General features: G+C 41.7%; 1 protein-coding gene across 1 annotated transcript in view; it reads left to right on the top strand.

Annotated features, from left to right (window-relative positions):
- ATP8A2 (ATPase phospholipid transporting 8A2) overlaps window positions 1-14767 on the top strand; it is a 544332-nt gene that overhangs the window by 133888 nt on the left and 395677 nt on the right. Inside the window, exons 3-10 of the mRNA XM_036917383.2 lie at window positions 1659-1758; window positions 2195-2293; window positions 3292-3337; window positions 3983-4023; window positions 8278-8351; window positions 10204-10273; window positions 11250-11377; window positions 12569-12680. Of these exons, the coding sequence (XP_036773278.1) occupies window positions 1659-1758; window positions 2195-2293; window positions 3292-3337; window positions 3983-4023; window positions 8278-8351; window positions 10204-10273; window positions 11250-11377; window positions 12569-12680 (670 nt within the window). The remainder of the gene's footprint in view (window positions 1-1658; window positions 1759-2194; window positions 2294-3291; window positions 3338-3982; window positions 4024-8277; window positions 8352-10203; window positions 10274-11249; window positions 11378-12568; window positions 12681-14767) is intronic.

Below are 14767 nucleotides of genomic sequence, written 5' to 3'. Positions count from 1 at the left end.
TTGTTAGGAAAATGCAAATCAAAACTGTAATGAGACATCATTTCATACCTGTTAGAATGGTCATAATCAAGAGAAGAAGACATAACAGATGCTGGTGTGCACATGGAGAAAAGGGAACCCTTGTGTACTGTTGGTGGGAGTGTAAATCAGTGCCGCCATTGTGTAAAACTATATGGAGGATCCTCAAAAAATTAAAAATAGAATTACCATATGACCCAGCATTTCCACTTCTGGGAATATATCTATAGGAAACAAAAATACCAACTTAAAAAGTTATGTCCACCCCCATATTCGTTGAAGCATTATTTACAATAGCCAAGACATGGAAACAAACTTAAGTGCCCATCAGTGGATGCAGGGGTAAAGAAGTGGTGGTGTATATACAATGGAATCTTATCCAGTCTTAAAAAATGAGGAAATCCTACCATTTGTGACAATGTGGGTGGACCCTGAAGGCATTATGCTAAGTGAAATAAGTCAGGAGAGAAAGGCAAACACTATGATCTCACTTATGTGTGTAGTCTTAAACAAATAAGTAAACAAAAATCAAACTCAGAAAAAGAGATCAGAATTGTGTTTTCCAGAGGTGGAGGGTGGGGGGAGGGGAAATTGAAGGAAGGTGATCAAAAGGTACAGACTTCTAGTTATAAGATAAAAAAGTACTATGGTTGTAATATACAACATGATGACCATAGCTAATGCTGCTGTGTGATACATAGGAAAGCTGTTAAGAGAGTAAAACCTGTGAGTTCTCAGCACAAGATTTTTTCCTTTTTTCTTTATTCTTTCTCTTCTTTTTATTGTATCTATGTGAAAGGATGGACACTAGCTGAACGTACTGTGGTAATCATCCACGATATATGTAAGTCAGACATCATGCTGAATGCCTTAAAGTGACCCAGTGGTTATATACTGTATATAACTTTTGCACTCAATTATTTCTCAATGAAATTGCAAAAAAAAAATCCCTGCCTACCCCCACAAAAAAGTGGCCAAATAAAGGGTGTGTGGAAGGAATGGAGTTTATTCAGGTGAGGTTGAGCTAAAACACCTGTGGTGGGGTAAGCATCCAGGGGAACATATTGAACTGTTAATTCAGATGCCTGTTACCCAGACTGTGTTTTATAGAGCGAATTCTCTGCGTTGAATCACTGGCTTTGCAGTCAGAACTGTGGCACATCACAAAATCTGGGATAATGATTCTACCTTACATGTGTGAGGTACTCAATTGGTGCTTCTTTATTTCTGTTTTTATTTCAGTGTTCTCATCTTTCTGTATTTGGGATGTGTACCACTTTCTGTTCTGTGATTCTTGAAATGTATTTTCCCTTAGCAAATAATCTTTACATGCTTCCTGTATTCATAGCACACAGCTCCTAGAAGGCGGGTAAAATCCTGCTTCCATTGTGTGAACACTAAACAAGCACAAATATATCAAAGTTTGAATATGAAAGTCACGTTAGAAGATCTTATCAGGTGTGTCCTTTTACTAACATGAATCTTTGTAGGATGGAGCAATTTTCACAGCAATTTTCTTGCCCTGAGTTTTGAAATATTTTGTTTTTAAAATCACTTGTAAAGTTTTTAAACTTCCTATTTTCTTGCTTTTTAGAATTTGCATCTACAACTGATAGTAGTATTTTTCTTTGTCCTTACAGTACGGCCAAGTACAGCGTGCTGACATTTCTACCTCGATTCTTGTATGAGCAGATTAGAAGAGCTGCTAATGCCTTCTTCCTCTTCATTGCCTTACTACAGGTAACGTTTCTGAAAAACTTACTTAAATTCATAACCTTAATTCTATGCAAAATGAGATTTTGCCTAAAAGACCACTTAATGAAAAAATGTCATAATACTTGAATGTAATTAGCTTCCTTTATCCAGTCGTTGGCCTGAATAAATGTGCTCTTTTCATAAAGGGAGTTTTCTTTAGCTACTGCTGTAAGATGTTGGGAAATGGACCCAGGGTCATACTTTTAACCTTTTTTCCAAACACATAGCAATGTTGAGTAAAATTTTTAAAATTTGTAAAACACTTAGCTAGTTTAAAAATAATGGTTTTGGTGTGACAGAAATGGAACAGAACTGCAAACGAATGGTGACTGTCATATATATATATATATTTTTTGTTGTTGTTGTTTGAAGAGAGGACTTTAACTTGTCAACTTCCCTCTTTTGATCTCTTTTCTTGCAGCAAATTCCAGATGTATCTCCAACAGGAAGATACACCACCCTGGTGCCATTGATCATTATTTTAACAATTGCAGGCATCAAAGAGATCGTAGAAGATTTTGTAAGTTTTTGCTTGAAGATAAGAAACAAATTGTATTGACCGTAACTTGTAACTGTTGCTTTTGCTTTTTTATATATATATATATATAAGACAGGAAATGGGTCTATTACTTCACTAGCTTCTCAAGGCTCACGATGGTATTTTGGGGGAGGGAATGTGTACACAGTATCTTAAATACCTACATGCACAATGACACAGAAGTAGTTCAAGCCAAGTTTTCTAATGTTAGATCTCTGAACGCCCTTTGACTTGTATCACTGATGTCCCTCACGTCCCCTTTTACAGCTAGCTAATTTGGATAGCAGAAGGACCGTATTGCTGTCTAGTACAGTAGCATTGTGCTGGCTGTGCCCGAGCTAATTTTCAAGAATCGTCTCTCTCCTTATACTTACATCACTGTGTCTCCACGTTCATTGCTGCAGCTGTGTTCATACTCACTTTGTGCTCTTCTCTCCACTCTCTCTGAGCTCCCCCTCTGCTCCCTTTCTCTCCCTCCCCACCCCTGCATGCTTGCAGTTTCCCACCCATATGTGTGCATGTACACACACACACACACACACACACACACGTATATACATTCTGGGAATAGGTAAATGAGTAAATTTAACACAAATTAAAACAAAGGTACTTTGCCCCCCAAAAGTTCTTAATCAATAAAACGAATTCAGTTTGTTGTTGGGTTTATCTTACTGAATAATTCTTTTAGTCTTACCTAAAACCAATGAAGAGTGGAAAGTTTTCACACTTCAAAGTGCTAGTTCACCATTAGAACCAAAATATAACCATTTAAACCAAAGGAGACTCCATCTCCGTGCACTGCATCCACCTGCTTGGTTCCTGAGTGGTGCTGGGTGACAGGCCATGGACCGGGTTTTATGGCACAAGCGTGGCTGCGGGTTGGGTTCCTCGCCCCCTGTTTTTTCCTGATCTTACTGTTTGCTGTTTCAATTATTCATTTGGAACGTTTGAATCTAAGAGCTTTTTCCTCCCTGTAACAGAAGCGACATAAGGCAGACAATGCAGTTAACAAAAAGAAAACGATAGGTAAGATACCAGGTGGAATCACTTTTTCCTCTAGAAAACATAAGACTAAGACCTGCATTTAAGGAATTTTAAATAAGTAGTTAATAGTATTGACATAAATTGGGTGGAATGGTCTAAAAAATACTTTAAAGAAATAGCGAAATGACAAATCCAACAAAATGTGAGTCCTGGCAGTTAAGATTTGAACAGGATGTGTGTATTTTAGAATTTTTGAAAAGCTGGTCATTTTTGGCAGAGGACATACTTTATGTTCATTAACAGTCCAGTCTACAGCCTTAGTTTATAATTGCTCCCTACTTATCTTTATCTGCTTTTTATTTTATTGATTTCTAGAACATCAGGTTTGTTGTGTGTGTGTATGTGTTTGGAATAACAGCAGGGGTGATGCTTCTCTTCTTCTGGGCTAAATATGAATAGATTCACTTATATGTATAGGTCTGTATTTATGTGTATGTATTAATGTGTGTATGGAATATAGCTATGTAGATTGGGGCTCTATTTTGGGGACTGATAGTGGCATACCTTTATGTCTATGAATATGGCATGTTGGAAATTTAAAAGGAGCATTTTAGATTTTGGAAAGCTGATTTTATTTTGATTATTACCACTATTAACTGATATATTGTTTTCTTTTTTTTTTTTCAGTGTTAAGGAATGGTATGTGGCATACCATTATGTGGAAAGAGGTAAAAACAAATTTTAAAGATATGCCAGAAGGTATTGATTTGGAGAGTTGTAATTGATTGCTAGTATCGATTGCAGTATAAAGCTTGTGTTAAGACATAGGTCATCTCCATTTGATGTAAGTTTACATTGTACAATTTTCCCAAGAGGTTTACTTAGAACTGATGCCTATTGACTCTGTTACCTGTGTCTTCTAGAAGATGCTCTGTTCAGAGTTGTGAAATTCATTGCCCTAGATGGATACTTCTGAAATCTCAAGGCATTTTCTAGTTTCTAAGTCCAATTCAAGAAATATTTTCTGTGGTTTTCTGTTCTCTTAACCTAAATTAAATTTTTTTTGAAAAGTTTTAACTTTGGACACTCTCACTTCTAATATTTTTGATGGAAAGAGTTTTGAGTTTATGATTACCATTGAATACAAAAGGTGGGGTAGGGGTAGGAAACCATCCCTTCTGATTTCATGGTGGGGTGGCTGAGCATGACCAGTGGCTGCTGCTTTTAACCCTTTAGCAGGAAGGGTTTACGTCCACATCTCTGGAGGTGTGTGAGGACTGGGGGGCTTGGGAAGCTGTGGGTTTTTGGATTTTCACGTTGATGAATAGAAATTAATAGGACATATGCTGTGCATGGGTATCTTGTATCTGATAAAATTAGCTTTTTAAGTGAGTTTCTGTTTTAGCTGGACCTTCCTAATAGTCATGAGATGTTTTTTGGGAGATGATTCTTATTCCTCCAGGATTCAGAGTTGACTAACATGATTTCAAAAGAAAACTACTGTTAAGAAGGGGAACTTAACAATAGTTTCTCTCGCTAAATGTTTAATAAACAATGTTTTCAACGTCCTTAAGATCTTAATCTGCAGAATGCCTGTGATATGGTATCTCCAGCCTTTATTTTAGTTTTTGTTTTATTTTTGCTTTGCAGTAGGAGAACTATCAAGCCCTTTACAAGTGTTTTGTGATAACACCTTAACTGTCGTAGCAATCCAGAAGTCCTGTATCGCAACTATTAACCGACCTCACTCTCATTTGGAAGTGTGGCGGTTCTTGGTCAAGTAGTTGGAAATTCTTGACTTCACAGAAGGTAGAAAGGCTCCCAAAGCTATAGGAATTCAAGGATTCCTGCTGTCCTTAGGAATGGCCTCTTTCTCCAAGGCCCCTATTGCCATCCCCATCCCCAAAAAGGTACTAATACTGGCTGGAGTGGAGAATGATTTGGACTTGAGATGCTGACACTACTTAAAACAGCAGGAAGTGGAGCGATGATCTCTGAATTCTGGGTCCAGGAGTTGATGGCCTCACAGACTCCAAAAGCTCATTACTGTTTCCCACCTATATTTGGAGGGGAAAAAACCACCTTACACCAAACACCTGTTACATGCTTTGCCACATGTATTTTTATTTCAATGATTTGTTTGTTTATTTAAGTGGAGCTCTCATACCAGCTACTGTTAAGACACTGGGGCTGCGATTAAGAATGAAGCACGGCCCCTGCCCATAAGGAGTGTCTGCAGGCTCCCCGGTCACCCGGAGGGCTGGTACAGCAGTGCTGGGCGCCACTCTCAGGCTTTCTGATTCGGTCGTTCCAGGCTGGGGCTCTAGCATTTGCTTAACAGCTTCTCAGGTGAGGCTGCTGCTGTTCCGGGGAGCACACGCCAGCACGCTGGTGTGGTGGTGAGAGCAGCTGAACAGGATGCGGAGCGGGTGCTGGGCGCCGTGTAAGGCATGCTGCAGGTGCTTTGGGGACATCTGCGAGGGACAGCTAGTCTAGATTCCCTGGTTCAGGTCAGGAAAGGCTTCCCTCATGAGATGCTGGGGTGCTCTCCGGAAGCATGAGTAGGAAGGAACCAGCGTAAGAGGGAAATGCCGTCCAAGGCAGAGGGAAGTGGGTGAAGCTCTAGGTTTGGGCAAGCCAGGCATGGCTGCAGAGCTGCTCAGCACGAGGGTGAGCCCGTGGGAGAGGGCAGGGTGCCAATGCCAGAGACGTCGGGCGCGGTGAGCCTGGCCCCCTGGGCTTCCCCAAGCAGTGGGTGTCTCAGCTGAAATGCTGCAGCTCAAGTCACCCACCCCCAGGCTCTAGCTGAATAGTCGGTGATCGCTGAGAGGCAGGTCTTGGTTGGATCTCGACAGCTTTGGTGACTTGGAGAGGAACTTTGAGCTTATTCTTTAAATTAAGGGTCTTGCGGGTTCCGGGATCTAGAGGGGGTGCTTTCCCATCTTCAGAATTCTCACTTGGTGAGTTTCACACACTCAGGGGACAGCCAGGCACAGGACCACCGAAAAGAAAACCAACTTCAAACGAAATTCCAAGCAAGAAGTACGTCATGTACATGAAACTTCTTAGTACTTTGATATTGGGATATAAATATACGTGTTTCTTTATTTAAATAATAAAGATGGAAGAAAGCCATCATTTACCTTGTCCTCCCACTTTGAATTAAAAAAGAAGTCCACTGCCTTTTTTCTTTTGAAAACTTGACTAATTTTCCTTTCTAGTTTTTTTTAACTAATTGCTGCTTCTGAATTTTTCCTATGTAATTAAACTATTCACATAAAATATTTTTATATTTAAAAAACATTTTCAATTTTCATACGTATTCCTTGCTTTTGTAATGATGGTTATTAAAATAGCTCTGTAGCATCTATTCTTTGTTCTTTCTTGTGGAATATTCTTTAATTATATGCCTTCTTTTTGCCCTTTAATTGGTTACTAACTTCAGATGTACATTGGTTCTGGAATTTTAATTTTTACCCCCTTCTGTACATTGAGCCAGATTTCCTAGACTTTCCCACACACATGGACAAGCAATTCAAAGCACTAGCAAGACTCCTTTTAAATCCCCCTTTTTCCAAATAGAAAATTAAATATAAGCACCTGCCAATGCCATTCTCCTATCTTATAAGATCCAGTCATTTTCTACAACTATTACATCATTTGAAAGTCTTGATTTCCAATAAATATTAACATGAGTTAGAATAAGGAACAGAAAACAGCACCCATTTTGAGTTTTGAAGTTATTAGTGTGTTAGGAAAGGCCTTTTTTCCTGTACCACCCTAGGTTCTGCCATCCTTGGTCTTCACACTCCAGGGCCTGCTCCGTCCCATGCACGCTGGGGGAGACTAGAACTTGGCACATGCCAGTTGCATGCCAGGTGCTGCTTGCATATACTTCCTCAGTCTGCATTGACCCTGCAGACTAAGTGGGGTGTTACCCATTTCATAAGTGAGAACACGGGAGCTCAGAGAGGTGAAGGGCTGGCCAGGATCCCAGAGCTAGTGTGTCTGTGGAGCTTGGATTTGAGCTGAGGCTTGCCTCACTTGAAAGCCCATCGTCCCAGCCAGATGCTTCTGTGATGTTATAAAGGATGTATAGGCCCCCCTGGCCCTGGTGCTCATGTTCTGAAGACTGGGACCTGTTTCCTTGGCTTGGGGTCTGCTTCCTAGTGGATTTTGTTTCCCAAGCTGGTCTCCAACTTTGGCCCTGACCCTTTTCCTGGCAATTTCGTGGGACTTTATGAATCTTCTCTGTTTTATGTGGTGTATTTCTGGGGGAACTTTAGGATATACTGTTCATGTATGAATGTAGTACTAGTGCCTTTGAATCAGCTCGCTGGCCGGATTGCTCTGTTTTGAATCTTGGTATCAGCACTCACTGGCTATGTGACCATGATCATTATTTGTCTTTGAGCCTCAGTTTCCCCATTTATAAGATGGAGAAAATTTACCTGTGTTAAGTCAGCTGCTCCTCACTAGCACCTATCAAATGTGTGTTGTTGACCTGTTGACCTCATTATATAGATGAGGCAACTGAGGTGCACAGAATTTATGAAACTTGCTCAAGTTTGCGTCCTGCTCGTGAGGACAGCGGGGCGGATTTGAGCCCAGGCTGCAGGCCAGCCCTGGAGCCGTGCACTCCACCTCCCTCTCCTGCTGCGTGAGGCTGTAGAATTGCCCCAGAGTTCAAGCTCTGGGGCTTGATGAATACTTGTCAGAAAATGAGAGCTGGATAATTGTTCTGACACTCTCCCTTCTCCCTCCATTTTTTTTTCTTTTTCATTCAGCATCATTGCAAAAAGGCAATGTTACCACTGTGTTGAAAGCTTTTCCTTTTGTTCTTGTCAAGGAAAATAATTGGGGTTCCTCTGGCTTAACATTCGCAGCATAGCTATATAGGAATTTGTCTTACATACATACCCACCTTTATCAACGTTTGTGCTTTCTTTTCTTTCCTGCTTGTCCTTGCCCCTGTGTTCTAGGTGGCAGTGGGGGACATCGTGAAGATCGTCAATGGGCAGTATCTTCCTGCAGACATGGTCCTGCTGTCCACCAGGTCAGGTGTGCCAGGGGGCACATGTTTTAGAATAAATGTCAAGAATGGTAAAAGCCTAAGTGGTGACAGGAGACATTGCCAGCTGCCCCTTCCTTTCCTCCCGAGAAGCCATCCTCTCTCTCCAGCCCGTTCTTCCATTATTTGTCTTTTTTGCTCTTTGCTGCCTTAATCCTAAATATCCCTTCTCCTGTTTATTCCTTTGTACCTTTTCTGAACTCTCTTACATTTATTGGTTCAGTTCAGTCTCCTGGCTATTGTGGGCCACTCCTCGTTTAGGCAGACGTGCCGGAGCGGTGGAGGGGTTCGTGCTGCAGACGCACGCCGCAGCCTGCCTGAGGCTCCAGAGCCGGTCTCCTGACGGGCCCGGCCGGCCGTCTTTGCCACAGAACCTGGTGGCTCCCTCACTGTCTGTTCAGAGCACCGTGGCCACTTTCTGAGCGTGGACAAGAACTGCAGGGGGTGTTTCCTCCTCACTCATCCACCTCTGGCCCCTTTCCACCTGCATATCATCGCCACGTCCTCTAGGTAGTTTGTGCTAGAAAGGTGTCATCATTAAAGGTGAAAACTGTGGACAGCGCAGTCCTTGACCCTTCCTTGGCTTGATATATAAGTGTATAATATATATCAAAGAAGGAAAGCCAAAATTAGGGTAAGAATAAACTTCTACTCTTGACTTCAAGATTACATGATATTAAGACTAAAACACTGCTGGAAATCATAGATGCTCACACTGTTTACATTTTCTTTGATTCCAGACAGTGTTTCTCTGACTGGAGATTTGATTACACATTAGATTTTAAGCCTCAGCATGAGTTTTCTTCTAAAGATAAAGTGTTTAAAAGTAGGACTCCAGAGCAGGAAAAGCACCCTATACAAGGGATGGGATTCATGTTTGTCCCTGTTGGTTGGTAGCAAACTCCTAGAAATAGTAAAATGCAGCTTACTTGATGGTTTGGGGTGTGAGTTTTGGCCCTGACCCTCAGAACACCTGGTGTTAATATGAGATTGCTTGTGAGCTGACATCATGTTTTCAAGATGCTCACTAGTGTTTGAGTCTGCACTTGTGCAAGCAGCCTGCTGGTGATACCATCCCTTTAATCTTCCCCCAAAAACTTTGACATCCTTCCTTTATACATGAGAAAACAGAGAAACAGAGATTAAACAACTTCCAAGGCCAGAAAAGTTGCACCAGGATATTTTAACTCAGCCAGTGGGTTGCCAAGTCCATTCTGTCAACCACTAACTGTACCACCTAAAGCCAAAGATCAGAAGAAATAGGAGTAGAATATCTGCTATGGTTTTTTTTTATTCTTTGAGTTTTCTGTCCTTAAAATTAGGTGTTTTGATTACAAAGTTGCCTATTGACATAGTAAAAAGTGCAGGGAAGAGAAGGCTTGTCAAACTTATATCTCAATTCCTGAACTCAACTGGCTGTAATTTTCTTCAGGAGATGTTCAGAAGCCCAGGCCAGCTCTTTTGCTCAGGAACGGGCTGAGTCTCAGACTTTGAGGGTCACCAAACCCAGTGGTCATGTCTTGGCTGGTTCACCATGCATTTCCCATAGCCCACTGCCCCCTTCTCATGCATCTCAGTTATTTCTGCCTGCGTAAGGCCAGGCAGCCACGGTGCGGGGACCATAAAGGTGGACCTTTGGGCAGACAGCTTGGTGTTGAGCCCCAGAGACGAGTGTTTGTGTTTCTAGTCAATTACTGCTACTGAAGTGGTTGTTTATAACATCACTTAGAAGGGCCAGTCAGCAGACATAGTTTTCATAGCAGAGACTTTATAAATTGTGGATAATTTGTGGAGAGGACCTTACTAAACTTGTCCTTTTTCCCCTCTCTCTCTCTAGTGAACCCCAGGCAATGTGTTATGTTGAAACAGCTAATCTAGATGGGGAGACGAACCTTAAAATACGCCAGGTAAAGTCGTCTTTCATGACTTGTGTTGTTACAGAGCCCACCTTGCAAATCTGGGTCCTCTGTGTACCAATGAGTAGTTTTCTGCAGGAAAAAAATCTGCTACTAACAGTTAGACCTAACCCTTGTGGAGTCTATAGGAAGAATGTGCCTTTATTATGAAGGGGACTCCAGAGGGACAGCAGAGCTAGAAAAAGTGGGCTTCATCCAAGTCTGGGTCATGAAGGACATTACGCCTTAGTTTCTCTCTTGCTGAGCCCCGTGTCAGTGCAGGCGAGAGGGAGCTCCTCGGTGAGGGGCAGCTCTGTGGCCGGGAGGGAAACACCCACAGTGGGTGATGCAGCAGGTAAGCTCCGGATGCCTTACTTTGCACTATTGTTTTATTGAGATTCTAATTCTAGGAAGCAGTTATTAGATACAAAATTTCTATATCGTAAATAAAGCTCTTCCTACCTAATATTTTAATTCTAGAATGAAGAAGAGTCTTTAATAAACATTTGACAAGCATTTGACACTTAAACTCTCTGCTGCATGAAGTTACTTTGATAACTCCATTTGCATATATTTCTTTGGTACATTAGATATCTGATTTGGACACTTTTTTCTAAAGAAGAGTTACTGAATGCTGGATTTAAAGGCTACTTTATTGTGTTTTTCTGATTAGTGTGAGAGTACAGTTACTAGCCTATGCTCTCTGTAAGGTGCTGGAGTGCGTTGTTACTTAAAACATGGATATTTCCAGCACAGTGGTAGAATATTAACTTTCTGCTGCTTTGAGTTCTTTTGAAACTTTTACATTGTTATTGTGGCAAGAGCTGCCTGTCAAGTCGATCTTGAGGGATGGTAGTTTGATTTGTTAGCCTCCCCAAATGATTCCATTTTAGATGATTCCTTATTTCCCTTAGATTAACAGTGGGGATGCCGAATGTTACAATATAAAAGATTGTATTCAGTATCTCCTTCTGGTTTAACATTTTAGAGTCTGAGTCACACTGCTGACATGCAAACCCGGGAAGTGTTGATGAAGTTATCCGGCACGATAGACTGTGAGGGGCCCAACCGCCACCTCTACGACTTCACTGGAAACTTGCACTTAGATGGGAAAAGGTATCACTCTCATTTTTCTGAGTGTGTGTGTTTTTTTTCTTTTTGGAAAATAATCAGTGTGCTCTCTGGTTTCATAGTATTTTAAAACAGTGAGATCTCTTGATATTTAGCTTAGGTATGAGAGACTGAGCTTCTGTTCAAACACTATTTCAATCAATTTAAACCTTCCCTTAAATTTAAGGAAAGAACTAATTTTTACCACGAAAAACAGGGGGTGTGAAATGAGGTTCGCGGTGCTGCCTCTTTCTGTGTATTATCTGCTAGGGAGGAGAGCTGGTTTCAGCTGGATAAAACTATCCAGAAAAGCAGAAGTGAGGTGTCTGAGGTATATAAGAGCAAATATACTTACTAGAGAAATCTCTCTCTCTCTCTCTTTTTTTTTGGCTAACATTCTTCTAAGTAGCATTTGTTTTTAGGAAGTTGAATGAAAGGAACAACAATCACTCTTCCTTGAGAATATTCACAGCCCTGTTGTCTCTATTGTGTCGTATTTGACCTCTTGGCATTTGTTTTAGTGTTGGAGAGTCACTTTTTGTCATTATATTGGGGTGCAACTTCTATTTTCTCCCCATCTTTAATCTGTATGCTTTTTTAGCAAGGCCTCCCACCTTCCTATTTTGCACAGACCCTAAGGGAAGGACCCGATCACGGGAATCAACCCCACATACCTCTGACAACCCAGTGTGCCTGCTGTTTTGATTGATTTCATTCAGTGTCGAGCCATTCTGTAGGCTTCCTGATTTCTAAATTAACACTCTCTGTTTTATTTCATCATGAAGGCATCCTTGACAAATTTGATATCACAGCTTTTTTTTTTTTCTTATAACAGTCTACAAAACAAACTGGATTTTCTAAATGAACATGCTTCTGTGTATTGTAGGAATTTCCTTTTGGGGTGGTGAATGTCGTCAGCAGGGTTATGAGAGACACAATTCCCTCTAACATTGAATAGGAAAAACAATTGTTTTTTTATGTAGTGCTGAATGGATAAGAAACCATTTTTAGGTCTTTTTTGTTTTTTGGGTTTTTTTTGGTAGATTAAGTCAGTGGTAACCATTATTGCCCCATTTCTCAGTGAAATAATTCAGATTTGACTAAAGAAACATTTGATTGTGGGTTGATTTTTAAGGGGAAAACTCATGCTCATTTGTCAGACTATTATTAAATATAAATGTTGTTTCTTATTTTTAGCCCTGTTTCCCTTGGGCCTGACCAGATCTTATTAAGAGGTACACAGCTTAGAAATACTCAGTGGGTCTTTGGCATAGTTGTTTATACTGGACACGACACCAAACTCATGCAGGTAAAACATTTCTTTGCTGAAAAACAATGCTGATTTTAGTCTTTTTTTTCCTTCTTCTTTCTTTCTGTTTTATGGAGTAGAGAATGGAAATGAAGATGTTGTATTTAGGTAGGTCAGGTTTGTGTATGAACTTAAATTTGGAAAGAAAGTTCCTTTATTTTGGTTCTTTAGATAGTTTCTCCTGGATTTCTATTATTGTATCAGACGTTTGTTACCTTTTGCTTGAAATATCACTGGTCTTTGTTTTCTGGGTTAAGGAGACACTAAATTCTAACTTATCTTCTGGACTTAAGTGGGAATTTTTTAAAGATTTTTTTATTTCTCTCTACTTCTCCTCCCCACCCCATTAATTAGGGTTTTACAGTAAGTTGTCTTGTTTAACTGAATTCTAGATAATTTAGAATCAGCTATTTTTGAGCTAATGTTTATTCTTCACATGCCAAAAAAATACTAAAGTAAAATGATTTTGCTTTTTCTCCCTGTTAATGTTTTTAAACATCATTTGTGAATTTATAGCCCATATATATATATTATGACATATTTTGCCAGACAGTTTTGAAAGTCTGCATAAGTCAGTGTCCCTATGTGTGTCATTTCTTACATTTCTTTGGCATTACTCGACACCTTATTTTGTTAATGGTCCCTATTAATGAGAATTGGCTTTCAAGCTTGTCTGCCCTTTTTTATAGCATCTAAAGCACATACTTGATTGTATTTCTCCCAAAAATACTTAGTGACCACCGTGCACAAAGTCTTATGCTAGGTAGGCTGTATGGAGATGATAGTGAAAGGCATAGTCTCACCCTTGGGGGGCCACGCAGACTAAGGGGTAATAGGGAGTCACAAAGAAGAGGGGTCTGTGTGACACGCCTCATTACAGAGGGCTGTGGGCACATGTAGATGGGCCAATGATCCCAGGCTTAGCGTGTCTCATTGACTAGATACTAAGCACCGCATATTAGATACGGAGTTGGGGAAGGAGGCTGCTGCACAGGTTTACTGTTTGAGGTCCAATGATGTAGGAGAGAGAGTTAAGGATTTGTCAGGACAGCTGAAGTGACAGACCCCAGTGTCCCTCCCAGCTGGGGGAGGCAGTGGAACTTGGGGGGAGGATTCGCAGGACTGAGACTCACTGATGCCGAGGAGCGTCGAGTTGCTGAGTCACAGGCTGACCAGTGTGTCGGGTGCCTGACTTTGTGGCTTGGGAGTCGGGGGCCTGTGGCGTGGGGAGATCCGAGGGCGAGCCTTGGGGGCAGGAGATGGGAATCTATCAGAGGCCATTTCCTGTTGGGAACTAAAGGACTGGCAGGCCATGGCATTCGATGGGTCGGTCATGCTTTTGAAGACAGAATCCTGCCAAAGCTGGGTGGAGGCAGATGCTAGAAGCCCATTGCGCAAAGCTACAGAGAGAGATGGCGGGTGACTGAGAGGCTGTTGGCCTTGCTAAGGGAAGAGCCAGAAGGTGGTGTAGCAAAGGGCGCAGATTTTGTAGGTAGGTAGGCTTTTAAACATTGCATTAGAGGAATGGTGTGTGAAAAGCATTACTGGGCCCCATATGTACATTCAGCGATGCTCTGACTTGGACAGGGTCACAAGTCTTTCCTGGGGCACCCTCTGCTTGAAAGGGGGAGGTGCCCTTAGCTGGATAAAGCAGGAGCAGGAGACAAGCTCCTGAAGGAGGGTGAGGATCTGGGGAGGGTTTGGTCCTGGAAGGTAGGGCCTGAGGCATGGTGGGATGGTCACGGAGGAGCGTAGGGGGGACAGGGTGGGGTGCAGTGGGGTGGGGGGATCCACGGCGGCTGGAAAAATGAACAGGTGACCCCTGAGACACAGTTCTGGGATGGGTCAAGATTATGCAGTGTGTCTGAGATGGACCTGAATCACCCTTCCTGCTAGGTCCTCACCTATTCACCCCCACTGGTTAGAAAGTTTAGTGTTTGTTGATTCTGAACAGCCTGTGTACAAAAACTTGATCCCGATGAAGAGTTTAGTGCTCTGCCACCTAGGAAGTGTCCTGACTTCCCAAGTCCAGTTCTGGCAGCCACTGCCTGGCACTTTGGGAGCCCCACCAACTGCAGGTCTCGTCT

The sequence above is a fragment of the Manis pentadactyla genome, chromosome 2 (genome assembly GCF_030020395.1).
Source record: "Manis pentadactyla isolate mManPen7 chromosome 2, mManPen7.hap1, whole genome shotgun sequence".
Taxonomy (NCBI): domain Eukaryota; kingdom Metazoa; phylum Chordata; class Mammalia; order Pholidota; family Manidae; genus Manis; species Manis pentadactyla.
The sequence above is the reverse complement of the archived record's forward strand: the minus strand, read 5'-3'. Positions and strand labels throughout refer to the sequence as shown.